Below are 14,503 nucleotides of genomic sequence, written 5' to 3'. Positions count from 1 at the left end.
TCAACTTCGTAATGTGCATGTCAGTAATTTTCATTAAGTCTTGAACTGTGAGACCAAAATTGATTAAAATTATTTATAATGAGATCAAAATTGATTGAAATTTTTTATAATTGTTACGTACGAAATTTAGAATTAGGTTAAAAGCCCAAGGAAAAAAGAAGAATGGGCCTGGTAATAGAGTTGATTGAACTGGCTGAAGGACACCGTGATGAAATCAAGGAAAATAGGTTTATTTCTAAGGAAAGTCCTCAGGTCGGAAGGATCTCAGGTCGGTTGGTCCTCAGGTCAGAAGGATCTCAGGTCGGTTGGTCCTCAAGACGGAAAGATTTCAGGTCGGAAGGTCTTCAGGTCGGGAGGTCCTCAAGACGGAAAGTCATCAGGACGGAAGGACCTCAGGTCGGTAGGTCCTCAAGACGGAAAGACCTCAAGTCGGAAGGTTTTCAGGTCGGAAGGTCCTCAAGACGGAAAGACCTCAAGTCGGGAGGTCCTCAAGACGGAAAGTCATCAGGACGGAAGGACCTCAGGTCGGTTGGTCCTCAAGACGGAAAGACCTCAAGTCGGAAGGTTTTCAGGTCGGAAGGTCCTCAAGACGGAAAGACCTCAAGTCGGAAGGTCTTCAGGTCGGGAGGTCCTCAAGACGGAAAGTCATCAGGACGGAAGGACCTTAGGTCGGTAGGTCCTCAAGACGGAAAGACCTCAAGTCGGAAGGTTTTCAGGTCGGAAGGTCCTCAAGACGGAAAGACCTCAAGTCGGAAGGTTTTTAGGTCGGAAGGTCCTCAAGACGGAAAGACCTCAAGTCGGAAGGTTTTCAGGTCGGGAGGTCCTTAAGACGGAAAGACCTCAAGTCGGAAGGTTTTCAGGTCGGGAGGTCCTCAAGTCGGAAGGCCCTCAGGTCGGGAAGTTCTCGGGTCGGAATGCTGCGGCAGAACCAACAAGTCAGATGGTTTGCAAGTCGGGAGGATTGGCAGTCGGACCCATACTATTGTAGATTGGCAGTCGGGCCTAAAGGGCGGAAGGTCTGTGGTCGGCTTAAAGAGTGAAATATAGGGATAATTTTGGTCTGCTGGGGACACGTGTCAGCAGGAGAGGGGTTGGAAGACGGTTGGGAAGGAGACGTTGTAACCGTTCGGGTGACGGTTTTCGGTACGGTTTCCCAGAGAATATTTAAAGGTTTGAATCATCATCTGAAAAGGCATCTTCAATCAACTTCAACAAAGCAAAGTCAGATTTGGGGATCACCACTTTAAATTTCAGTCTTTTATTTTCCAGTTTATTTTCTGTACCATACAGTGTTTAGAGATTCCTAATCTCAGGCACTAATTAATCAAGTTTAAGGATATTTTCTATATCTTTGAATTTTACTTTATTTTTGTTGAAAAATTACATCAACAAATTGGCGACCACAGTGGGAGCAAGACAAAATTGCTCATTCCAATTCCGGCGATAATTTCATACGTCTTAGATCCGGCCGTATCATCGGAAGGGTCCATATGGCAGGTTCACAACCTCAATCATCGTCGGCACCGGTGGGAGAATCCGTTCCACCACCTAATGTGCCAAATGCCGGGGAAATCCCACAACCACCAACAGATTGGTGGTCTTATGTTCAACAAATGTTGCGTGAGCAACAAACGAACATGTTGCGTGAGCAACAGAGCATGATGCAGAACATGATAGATCAAGCATTGTCAAGGGTTAGTCTTCAACCCACTCAAACTCCACCAGGAGTATCACCGTCCAGACTACAGACAAATTTCGCAGGGCCATCATTCGTGGATAGTACATTTCCAAGTGCCACAAATCCCAACCGAATGGATAGGGGAAAGTCTCCTCTGACCTTTCCCAACACTGTTCCACTGGGACCAAGGGTTACCAATCCGCAGACGAACAATAGAAGGGAGGACAGGCCTGAAGGATATATACATGATCCTATTCATATTCCTGTGCAGGATCCGTTCCATGTTCCTGATCATCAGCGCTTTCATGTAGATCCTAATGAGCTTGCACATATATTAAGGGATCAATATGGATTAACTCCTCAGATGGCTAACCGCCCTGCATATCAGAAACCTTTCCCAGAAAGGGTCATTAATGAACACCCTCTCCCAAGGAATTATCGACCACCCGATTTTCATGCATTCTCAGGGGAGGACGGATCTTCCACCATAGAACATGTTGGTCGGTTCACAGCACAATTGGGAGAAGTTGGTAATAACCCTTTTTATAAGTTGCAACTGTTTGGTTTATCTCTTACTAGAACCGCGTTTTCGTGGTTTGCAAGTCTGCCCCCTGGACAAATTCAGACGTGGGAAGGACTGGAGACGGCATTTCATGCTAGATTCTTCAATCCTTTACCAACTGTTTCTTTAACAGATTTACTGGAATTGAGGCAGTATCCAGAAGAATCTGCTTCACAATTTATAGAAAGGGTGCGATTGATGAAGGGACGATGTCCTACGGTAATCAGTGAGAAAGAGATGACCAATTTAGTGGTCCGGAATATGCATACTCGCTTAAGAAAGGCGCTCACTGCCCTGGATGTTGAGGATTTGGCAAGTCTTGAATCCAAGGCAGGACGTTTAGAATCTTTGTTTAGAGAAGAAGATCAGCATAACAGGCGTAATAGAGGCCAACATATGGCGAGTATGGGAACAGAAACATGTGACTTTGATTTTAATCAGTCAGAAGAGATGGCAGCCGAAATCCTTTCTGGAAAACCTTATGTATGCCCTAAATTGAAGCCAGTTCCAGGATCTGAAGGAAAGGAGCAACCGACGTTTGATAGTTCGAAAGCTGATGAAATCTTTGATATCCTACTGACTGATGGGCAGATCCGTATTCCAAAGGGGCAAAGACTGGCCACTAAAGAAGAAATCAAAGGGAGACCATATTGTAAGTGGCATAATTCTTTCACACATAATACAAGTCAGTGTACTCATTTCAGGAAGGAAATTCAAAAGGCCATCAGGACAGGTCGGCTCAAATACATCACTCTAGGTGTAGACCAGCAACCGTTTCCGAAAGTAACAACGGCAATGGTTGACATCCAACCAAGTTCGGAAACAAGGAAAAGTTCGGCCAATGATGGACATACAGGGGAACGAACTCAGACAAACCCCGGAACTAAAAAGGGAAGTCAGCCAAACAGTGGCCGACCGGAAGAACGACTCAAAGTTGTTGAAAGACCAGTCGCTGAAAAATGGGACCGACCAGACGGTTCGTTTAATGTGGAGGTGAAAGAAAGGGTTGTAGTACGTGACCACCCGACCAGAAAAACAGGATCAGTCGGGAACAATTGGGCTCGAAATAAAAAGCCTTTGCCAGTTGATATAGATCCTCGTTTCCCAGGTATGAATCGTACACAGATTCGCAATGCCAAACGCAGGTATGCTGCAAAGTATGGGAAACGAGTTCCTTCACCAAAACAACGAACCGACGAACAAAAAGCAGCCGACCACTTGGCAGGAGGTCGGTCCATTAGAGTTTTTACAAAACAACTGACCGACGAGCAAAACGCAGCCGACTGCTTGGTAGGAGATCAGTCTATTCGGGTCTTTACAGAACAGACAACCAATGAGCAGGGAGCAGTCATGCAATCTCCAAAAAGTCGGTCCAGTCGGGTCTGTTCAGGAAAGCAACCGAACGATGGATTAGGCGCTTCTGACTATACCAAGAGAAGTTCGTCGGGACAGGGGAAAGGTAAAGGAATGGCAGATGAAATAATTAAAGGTTTTAGATGCCAACATTGTGAACGGATCAACATCAATCCATCTCTTGAAGAATTCCGTATTGAATCTTTGACGGTTCAATCTCGGGATAAGACAAAGGAAGAAGTAGTAACTACAGAGGAAAGTTCAAGATCTGTTAAATCTCGTCTGGGACCACGAATCCCTTGTCGAATGACAGAGTTTAATCAGATGAGTGATGAACCGATGTGGGCGAGTCTGGTAGATGATACTATGGACGAACCTTTATGGGCATTCTTGGCAGATGGTGAATTAGAGGAAACAGAGTGGGCAAAGACCTCAGATTCCGATCTTCAGTCGGAAACACCTTCGATTGTGTTTCCTCCTATTCCAGAGGGTGCGATCTCCCATTTGAAACCTCTGTATGTTAATGCTCACATTTGTGGGAAACCAATCACAAAGGTTTTCGTGGATAATGGAGCAGTCTTTAATGTTATGCCATTGAAGACCCTCAAGAAGTTAGGGAAAGGAATTCATGATCTGTCTCCTGTGGAATTCGAAATGACAAGTTTTACAGGGCAGCCGACTAAGCCTGAAGGCATGATGGTTGCCACGATCGAGGTCGGGCCAAAGAAGATCTCCACTGTTTTCTTTATTGTGGACGCAGATACTACATACTCTCTCTTGCTGGGAAGAGACTGGATTCATGCCTCTCAATGTGTGCCATCAACCTTGCACCAACAATTAATGTTCTGGGAAGGAAATCAGGTCTTCAAAATGGAAGCGAATGATAATCCATTCGATGTGACAGAACAAGTTGAAGAGTCAGTGTTTTATTCCAGTCAGGTGGCTCCGATGTCTCAGTTGTATATGGCCAGGGAATACCCAATCAAGGGTTATAAAGTCACTGGCCAGAACTCGATGTTCTATTAAAAGAACACCTTCATTGTATGGCTCATGAATAAAGCCACACCCATTCCCATATAATTTGTTTGTTATGGAAGATACAAGCTTAGAAGTATGTAGTTCTCTTATTAATAAGTTCTATTTAAAGCAATTATTACATAAAGCAGAAAATAGTAAAGAGATTCTGGATGTTCACCTCCAAGAAGATGAACAATTTCGTTGGCCCGACTTATTAGAAAAAACAGAACCAACAGCTTCATCACAAGACCCGTTATTGGAGTTTAATTTAGGAACCGAATTGGTTCCAAAAGTGATCAGGTTAAGTGGTTATTTGTCTAAAGAGCAACAAACAATGATGCTCGAAGTTATTAGAAACAACATTGATTGTTTAGCATGGGATTATTCAGAGATGCCTGGTTTGACAAGAAGTCTAATAGAGCATCGATTGCCTATCAAAGAAGGTTGTAAACCTTACAAACAACCTCCAAGGCGAATGAGCCCGGATCTGATGCCTCAAATCAAGGAAGAAATCCAAAAACTTCTCAAAGTGGGTTTCATTCAGCCTTGCCGTTATGCGGAGTGGCTGGCTAACATTGTGCCCGTGGTCAAGAAAAATGGTAAGATAAGGATATGCATCGACTTCAGGGATTTGAATCTAGCTACCCCTAAGGACGAATATGTGATGCCTATGGCCGACATGTTGATAGATGCAGCAGCAGGGCATAAAATCCTTAGTCTGATGGATGGTTATGCAGGTTATAACCAAATATTCTTGGCAGAAGAAGACATTCCTAAGACAGCATTCAGATGCCCAGGGGCTTTAGGTATTTATGAATGGACAGTCATGCCATTCGGGTTAAAGAATGCAGGGGCAACTTACCAAAGAGCCATGAATTCAATCTTTCATGATTTAATTGGCAGATCTATGGAAGTTTATATTGATGATGTTATTGTTAAATCTGCCAGTTTTGACGAACATTTGAGAGATCTTGAAGAGGCATTTGAAAGAATGAAGAAGTATAAGTTGAAGATGAATCCAACCAAATGTGCTTTTGGAATATCAGCCGGGAGCTTTTTAGGATTTCTAGTTCATGAGAGAGGAATTGAAATCGATGCCAATAAGGCTAAAGCCATTCTTGACAGTCGGCCACCCAAGACGGTTAAAGAAATCCAAAGTCTTTTGGGAAAGGTGAACTATTTGAGGCGTTTCATTTCTAATGCTGCTGGCAAGGTCAGACCCATTACTAAATTGTTGAAATCTGGAAAAAATGCCTTTGAATGGGGTCCCGACCAACAGACGGCTTTAGATGTTATCAAGCAGGCATTGGTTCATCCTCCAGTCTTGATGCCTCCTAAACAAGGTCGGCCACTCAAACTTTATTTGGCAAATACATATGAAGTGGTTAGCTGTTTATTGGCACAGGATGGTGATGACGGGAAGGAAAGGGCAATCTACTATCTCAGTAAAACCCTTACAGGACCAGAACTGAATTACACTATGCCAGAAAAAATGTGTTATTCATTGGTCTTCGCTTGTACTAAACTCGAGCATTATTTGCTGCCCAGAAGAATTGAGGTCATATCAAAGGTGGATCTCATCAAATTGATTTTACAGAGACCTACTATGAAGGGCAGACTCATGAAGTGGGCCATCAAATTGGCTCCTTTTGATCTTCAACATTCCCCTTTGAGGGCAGTCAAGGGACAAGCAGTAGTCGACTTCTTAGCAGAATTTTCACAAGTCGGGTACTCTCATTGTGATAGCGTCCGACCACTTGTTTGTTCCTCATATTTGAATAATCTACAGGTCGGATGTGTACCTTATATAAGTACCAGAACATGGTTGATGTTCTTTGATGGCTCTACCTCTGGAAACAAATCAGGGGCAGGGGTCTTTTTGCAAGGACCTGATGGTCAAAAGATCAATTTGCAACTACGATTGGAAGCCATGACCCATAATTCGGCAGAATATGAAGCTTTAATTTTGGGTTTGGAGGCTTTAATAGCCAGGAAGGTCCAGTCTGTAATCATAAGAGGGGATTCTCAACTAGTAATCAACCAGGTAAACAATCAATATGTCTGCAATTATCCTCATCTTCGCAGATACAGGGATATTGTGGGTCGGTTACTGACAAGAATTTCAGAAGTAATAATTGAGTTCGTTCCGAGGAAAGAAAACCAACGTGCTGATGAATTGGCTCAAAGGGCCTGTAAAGGAATTCTGGAGGATTTTGGGTCGGAGGTCAAGTCGGGCATAGAAGAAAAGACAGACCCAATATGTGACCGAATGGTCGGGCAAGAGACTGTCGGACAGGAGCCCGACTGTGAAGTTACGGTCGGGCAAGAGATTGTCGGACAGGAGCCCGACTGCGTAGTTGATATCAGGCAGGAGTCCGACGGCGAAACAGTGCCCGATTGGAGAACAGAGCTTATCATGTATTTACAGAATCCAGGTGCGAGTGTTTCGGTTGCGACACGATTGAAAGCTTTACGTTTTCAATTGATAAATGGAATTTTGTATAAGAGATCATTTGAAGGTCTGCTTTTGAAATGTTTGGGGTCTAAAGAAGCTCTAGAGGTAATGACAGAAGTACATGGTGGGATATGTGGAGCTCATCGGGCAGGTCTCAATATGCGATGGGCCATTCATCGTTTGGGTTTTTTCTGGCCTAAGATTTTCGAAGATTGCATACAATTTGCCAAAGGCTGCCAGGAATGTCAGAGACATGGAAATTTAAACCATTTGCCAGTAACCGAATTGCAATTCTTGGCAAAACCATGGCCTTTTAAATCATGGGCTATGGATATTATTGGTAAGATACATCCTGCTTCATCGAAACATCATTGTTTCATATTGGTCGCGACTGACTACTTCACCAAATGGGTAGAAGCAGTTGCTTTGAAAAATGTGGATCAGAAAGAAGTGATAGACTTCGTTTTGAATCAAATTATTTACAGGTATGGTATTCCTCAGTCTATAACAACCGACCAAGGCCTGGTTTTCACAGGGGAAAAGTTCTCTAGTTTCTTAGCAGAATTTGGTGTTCGATTACACCATTCGTCACCTTATTATCCCCAAGCCAATGGACAAGCGGAAGCAGCAAATAAGATTATTATTGGGATTATAAAGAAGATGGTTGAAGGGAACCCAAGAAAGTGGCATTTGTTATTGTCTCAGGCTTTATGGGCGCATAGGAACACCAGAAATACGGCCACAGGGTTCTCACCTTACCAACTCACGTTTGGCCAAGATGCTGTTTTACCAGCCGAGATTCGAGTATCATCTGGCCGAACAGAGTTTACTGATAGTGATCTTACAAAAGAATACCAACAACTTATGCTGCAACAGTTGGAGGATTTGGATGTTAACCGACTTCATGCAATAGGTCGAAGTGTGAAATAGAGTGAAATCAGAGCAAGGACTTACGGAAAGAAGGTTCTTCACAGGACATTTCAAAAAGGAGATCTAGTTTGGAAGACCATCCTTCCTACATATAAGAAAACTGACCAATTGGGAAAGTGGTCACCGAATTGGGAAGGACCATACATTGTTCAAAAAGATATTGGGAATGGTGCTTTCATTATTGTAAATCATGAAGGTAGAAGAGTACATGATTGTATTAATGCTAAATATCTGAAGAGGTATTATCCTGCCTTTTCAGATAACAAAACTGCCTGAAACAAAATATTATTTTCAGAACCCATTTATGGGGTTCGGGTTCGAACCTATTTAAAGGTTCATTTCTGTTAGTCATCATGTATTTGTGAAAAATTTTCTGCCTCTGAATCAGACTTTTCATCCCAGTGAGTGGATATTAGTTCTGGTTCTTCTTCAATAAGATCTTCCAAATCTGGTCGGTACCTTTCCCATTGGCTTTGCATGTCGTCTAGATCTTGATGGGTACGTGCTTGCATGTCTGTTAGGGCTTGATGTTCACGGTCAACAATGGTGCGCAATCTTGAAAAGACTTTTCGTTGATTGGAAAATATATTATCCCAACCAAGATCTGGAAGTATGGTTGCTGCGTGATTTTCGATCATTTCCATGTGATGATGGAGATCAGGAATGCGGCTAAGGATGTCACGAAGAGGTTCATATCCCTCGATGATTTTTTCCATCAGGCGGATGACGCGATGAATGGTTCTTCTTCCTCGTTGGGAGAATCGGAATTTGAAGTCTAGTTGCTTGAGTATATGTAACAAGTCTTCTGCATGGCCTCCAATAGGGTGATTACCCACAAAGAAGGGTTGAAGGACACCTTCCCAGTTGCTTGATGGAACATGAGGTCGGTCATTCGCCATGTTTGTTAACGTTTCAAGTGTTTTGATTTTTAAATATGCCTTGGAATGTGTTTCTTAAAATGTGAGAAACAGTGTTCTTTTAAAGAAGGAGTTTGTCTCGATTCCTACAAAATTGGAAATTGAAAGGTGATCCTTGTTTTGAGAGAAGAAAGAAAAAATAGATTACTAAGTCATGTTGTTACAGAAGGGGAAGTATTACAACAGTGCCCCTAGGGCAGTTTTTATATGGGTCCATTTGATTTCGTCCCTGGATAGCCTTCTGGTATTGGCAGCCGTCTGATATCTTATGATGAATTGGGATCGGGCTTGGGTTTTCAGCTCTTGGTCCAATTCAGCCTCATTCTTTGTATATTTCTCAAGCAGACGCTGTTCATTGATAATTTGCTTATCCAGGGTAGACTGTTCTTTCTTTAGTTCCCTCAATTCTGCCTCCTTTCTCTGGATAGCTTCATCAACTTGAGCTTTCGTGCTAAGGAGACCACCCAGCCTTCCAGTAGTCTGCTGAAGGGATTCTCGGGTCTTAGCCAAAGAATTCTCCAGCGTTGTTTGATCGAAGTCGGGCTGGGGGGTTTCGGCTGACAGGAGTCCAATGACTAGCACTTCAGTCTTGAGCTCTGTAAGTCTTTCCATCAGCCGATGCAGAATGGGGACGGCTGGCGATTCTGTTGGAGTGTAAAAAAGAAGGCCACCAACCGTCTGAATGAGTTTGTCCAATAAGTCGGACCTTAATTATGACAGGGGATGGTTGATGGCCTCAGTGATTATAGTCTGGGCCTCCGCTGGAACTGGAACAGTCGATAGGACAGCTAAGTCCGAAGGCCCCTGTAAGTCCTACAATGTCAATAAGTATTCCAAGGGAGGTGCAACTTGGTTCAGATAAGATATGTGTTACCTCTGGGCGGACTGCTGTCAGTGAGGGGGGCAGCAATGAGGTCGTTCGAGTAGGGCAGACAGCTGGTATGATAGCAGCCGACTCGTCGGCTGCTGCGAATGGTCGCTGAGGTGCCGACCTGGGTCCCTATGAAAAGTGGTATATGAAACAGTTAGTGTTTCTGAAAGAAACATTGTAGCATGGATTGGTTTAATCTTACCAAATTCACAGAAGTCTCCGATTCGGACGAAGACATTTCTTCCATTTCTGGAGGTTGGATTGCCGCAGGTGGTTCTTCTGCCTGCCACTCGATGGCTAGAGGGAGCGCCGCTGCTGGTTGGGCGGCTGCAGGTTGGGCGGCTGCATCTAGAGCCACTGCAGCCGGGATCTCTGGGGCACCTTCGATTTCGGGATCAGCAACATCAAGGATGTCGTTTTGAGGGTCAGCTTCGGCGAGGGCAGTTGGTCCTTCCTTCGAAATGGATGAGTCTGATGCCATGTATGGTAGTTGACCCATCTGGGAAGTTGTCCCCTCACTGTCCGAAGAGACCCCTGCTGCTGATTCGATGGGTGAAGGTGTCTGTGAAAAATCATGGAAATGTTGTTGTTAGATATCTCAAAGTTGGTCATTAGAATCCTAAGTATTGCTTATGAGAGAACTTACTGGTTCTATAGGCACTGCGGGTAAAGATTGCCTCCTGGTCGGGTGCCTGACCCGACCACTCCTCGGTACGGGAGGAAGAGTTTGCCTCCTCGTCGGGTCCTCCGCCCGACTGCTCATTGGCAAAGTGAGAAGTGGAGTAGGGGTTTGGAGAGGAACTGCCTCAGTCGGGACCAAAGGTTGGTCGGCTGGGGCTGGCGTCGGTTGTGTGGTCGGTGCTGCCAAGGTCGGTTCTGGTGAATGATATGTGAAATCAAAGTTAAGATATAGTGAATTGGTTCACGGTTTTAAGAAAAATTACCTAGTCGGGGTCGGGTTCTTGCTGACGTCCTAGTAGTGCCAAGGTCCGCTTGAGCTTGCTGGTCGGCCCCAGAGGTCGGGGGTGTTTGCAGCTGGGAAGCTTTCTTTTTTCGTATTGGAACACTTGATCCGGTCCCCGGGGCGGTGGTTTGTTGTTGAGTGCTAGTATGTCTAACCGCCCCTAGAACCAATCCTTGGGGTGGAAGGAGTATGTTCAGCAACCGACCCTCATCAGGGGAAATCAGGGGCCATACAACCGACCACCATTCATTGAAAGTATCTACAGTCTCAGGGTTGGAGCGGAAAGGAATATACGAATTGGAAATTATATACGTGGTGAGCTGGGAGATATAAGAAGGGATTGAATTTGGTAGGACTCGTCGGTCGGGACTTTGAAAAATTATATGAGGACAAGCGACGGGTCCAGGGATACCTTGGCAACAGCCGAACTGGCGCGCCATGAATTGAGGTTCATAATTAAAAGTGTAAAAGGTTTTCTGCCCCTTTTTATCAAGTTTTTTGCTACTAAAAAGAGACCTGGGTTTGAGGGCAACGTCCCAGGCAAAAGGATAAGTGGGATGAGGACAAGGCTCAGGAGTCGGAAGTGGGTTTGGTGCTGGAAAGGGCCAAAAATGGTCGGGAGCATAACCCGCATACTTTTTATACATAGAAAATCGAGAGTTACTGCGGATATCTGTTAAAATTGCGGTTATTATTGGATCGGAAGATTGGAGTTTATTGCGTCCTGAGCAGAGTCGGTTGAGGGCTAATCCCAAATGTTTTTCAGCTATTGGCATAGTGGGCGGAGATCCTAAGTTGAACGCGTTAGGGAAGTAAAGACGGAACCAAAGTTCTAAAAACCAAAAAGGACCCGATGCAGCAGTGTCTAATTTTCTACTATCATTATCTGTTAGACGAAGGCTAACTCTAGTAAGTCCTTCAAACAGATTGGCTAAAAACAGGGTGCCAAGGGAAAAGAACCGACCTGACGCGATATGAATGGCCAGGTCGAGATGAGAAGGAAGAACACATTTGGAAGGGGAAACAATGATGTACCTACAAAGCCAAAAAAGGATAAAGGCAGTATGCTCCCGGTCGGTCACAGGGGTCCCTGGAGCCCCTTGTTGGTCGGTTGCGAACTTTGTCCAACCCCATTCCTTCACACCTTGTAAAGACCACCCTGGATGGTCTTCTGATGGCTCCTGCCCATCTAGGGCTCCCATCACAGGGTCTTCACCCACGACTGGGAGATGCGCGATCATTGCCACATCCATAAGAGTTGGACCAAAGGGGCCAGAGGGTAGGAGGAAAGTCCCATTTTCCGCATTCCAGAAGGCAGACATGGCCAAGAGCACCTTCTCATGCAGGTTGATAGGCATGGTGGATAGTAGTATTGCTTGGTCGATTTTTTGAGATCGCCATTGGGTCTGGAAGTGTTCTGCTACCCGTCGATACCAAGCGCGGTAAGGATCTTTTGGGTCCGTGAGATGGGTTTTGATGCTATCTCGAATGCGAACTGCTTGGTAGTTAGGATTGTTGATAGCCAGGGAATTTCGGGATTCCAAAACTTCCCTCATTCGATTTGAGTCTTCAGGAGTAGTGCAATATGGGCGGATCGTCGGAGTTAGTACTTTCGAGGCTGAAAATGGGCCCTCTGGGAGGGTTCCGTCGAAAGGAATGGCAGGAATGTATTGATTTGCCATGGTTAGAGTGTTTTGGGATTGTGATTCACAAAAGCTCGTATTGCAGGGAAGGAAGTTAATCAGGAGTGTTGCGGTAACTGGTGCAGTTGCTAAGGGAATTTTTCAAGAGGGTAGTGATGTATGAACTTCCAAACATTGATTGTTAAATGGCGTTTGAAAGTCCCTTGGCGGCGGGCAAGTTGTTACGTACGAAATTTAGAATTAGGTTAAAAGCCCAAGGAAAAAAGAAGAATGGGCCTGGTAATAGAGTTGATTGAACTGGCTGAAGGACGCCGTGAGGAAATCAAGGAAAATAGGTTTATTTCTAAGGAAAGTCCTCAGGTCGGAAGGATCTCAGGTCGGTTGGTCCTCAGGTCGGAAGGATCTCAGGTCGGTTGGTCCTCAAGACGGAAAGATTTCAGGTCGGAAGGTCTTCAGGTCGGGAGGTCCTCAAGACGGAAAGTCATCAGGACGGAAGGACCTCAGGTCGGTAGGTCCTCAAGACGGAAAGACCTCAAGTCGGAAGGTTTTCAGGTCGGAAGGTCCTCAAGACGGAAAGACCTCAAGTCGGGAGGTCCTCAAGACGGAAAGTCATCAGGACGGAAGGACCTCAGGTCGGTTGGTCCTCAAGACGGAAAGACCTCAAGTCGGAAGGTTTTCAGGTCGGAAGGTCCTCAAGACGGAAAGACCTCAAGTCGGAAGGTCTTCAGGTCGGGAGGTCCTCAAGACGGAAAGTCATCAGGACGGAAGGACCTTAGGTCGGTAGGTCCTCAAGACGGAAAGACCTCAAGTCGGAAGGTTTTCAGGTCGGAAGGTCCTCAAGACGGAAAGACCTCAAGTCGGAAGGTTTTTAGGTCGGAAGGTCCTCAAGACGGAAAGACCTCAAGTCGGAAGGTTTTCAGGTCGGGAGGTCCTTAAGACGGAAAGACCTCAAGTCGGAAGGTTTTCAGGTCGGGAGGTCCTCAAGTCGGAAGGCCCTCAGGTCGGGAAGTTCTCGGGTCGGAATGCTGCGGCAGAACCAACAAGTCAGATGGTTTGCAAGTCGGGAGGATTGGCAGTCGGACCCATACTATTGTAGATTGGCAGTCGGGCCTAAAGGGCGGAAGGTCTGTGGTCGGCTTAAAGAGTGAAATATAGGGATAATTTTGGTCTGCTGGGGACACGTGTCAGCAGGAGAGGGGTTGGAAGACGGTTGGGAAGGAGACGTTGTAACCGTTCGGGTGACGGTTTTCGGTACGGTTTCCCAGAGAATATTTAAAGGTTTGAATCATCATCTGAAAAGGCATCTTCAATCAACTTCAACAAAGCAAAGTCAGATTTGGGGATCACCACTTTAAATTTCAGTCTTTTATTTTCCAGTTTATTTTCTGTACCATACAGTGTTTAGAGATTCCTAATCTCAGGCACTAATTAATCAAGTTTAAGGATATTTTCTATATCTTTGAATTTTACTTTATTTTTGTTGAAAAATTACATCAACAATAATAAAATTAAAATAAATGAGTTTTTTTTTTTTTTGTTTATATTGAGACCATTGATAAATTTAATTACTCCTTCCGTCCCGTTGGAAGGGTGGCGTTTGCTTTTTGCACGTAGATTTGTTAATATTAGTATTATATTGAATTGTAGTAAAAAATATAAAAATATCCTATTAGTATGATGTAATAGTATGATGTAATATAAAAGTAATGGCATTTGTGTAATATATTGTAAATTGAAAGAGTATTTATTATGTTAAGTAGGTAGTACAATTACTAAATTAAAAAATAATAACCTTGTTGGGACGGACGAAAATGAAAAATTGTAATCTTTCAATGGAACAGAAGGAGTATATTGGAGCTAAAATAGAAATGAGAATATTTTTGGATGACAACCAAAAAGAAAAATAAACATAGATTTGAATGAAAGATGAAATATTATTTATACAAATATATTTAAATAAAATTAAAATTAAAATAAATTATTTTTAAATTTAGAAAAAATAGAAACTAACAAAGAAAATATTAAAAATAAATCAATATAAATTGATGGTTTAAACATAATCGATGATTTGTAACCAAAATCGTCAAAGTGTAATATAGTGTTAAAGATTCGA

The 14,503-nt window shown here is 44.0% G+C and overlaps 1 protein-coding gene across 1 annotated transcript; it reads right to left on the bottom strand.

Annotated features, from left to right (window-relative positions):
* Positions 1 to 8,002: 8,002 nt before the first annotated feature.
* On the bottom strand, positions 8,003 to 10,657 carry LOC127262900 (uncharacterized). Its single transcript, XM_051291765.1, has 3 exons — positions 10,430 to 10,657; positions 9,986 to 10,345; positions 8,003 to 8,080 (listed from the first exon to the last, which is right to left on the bottom strand). The coding sequence occupies exons 1-3, from the start codon at positions 10,544 to 10,546 to the stop codon at positions 8,003 to 8,005; spliced, it is 555 nt and encodes a 184-aa protein (XP_051147722.1). The 5' UTR covers positions 10,547 to 10,657.
* Positions 10,658 to 14,503: the final 3,846 nt, after the last annotated feature.

The sequence above is a fragment of the Andrographis paniculata genome, unplaced genomic scaffold (genome assembly GCF_009805555.1).
Source record: "Andrographis paniculata isolate CXL003 unplaced genomic scaffold, ASM980555v1 Contig66END, whole genome shotgun sequence".
Classification (NCBI taxonomy): Eukaryota; Viridiplantae; Streptophyta; class Magnoliopsida; order Lamiales; family Acanthaceae; genus Andrographis; species Andrographis paniculata.
Note: the sequence above shows the minus strand (reverse complement) of the source record. Positions and strands in the feature narration are given on the sequence as shown.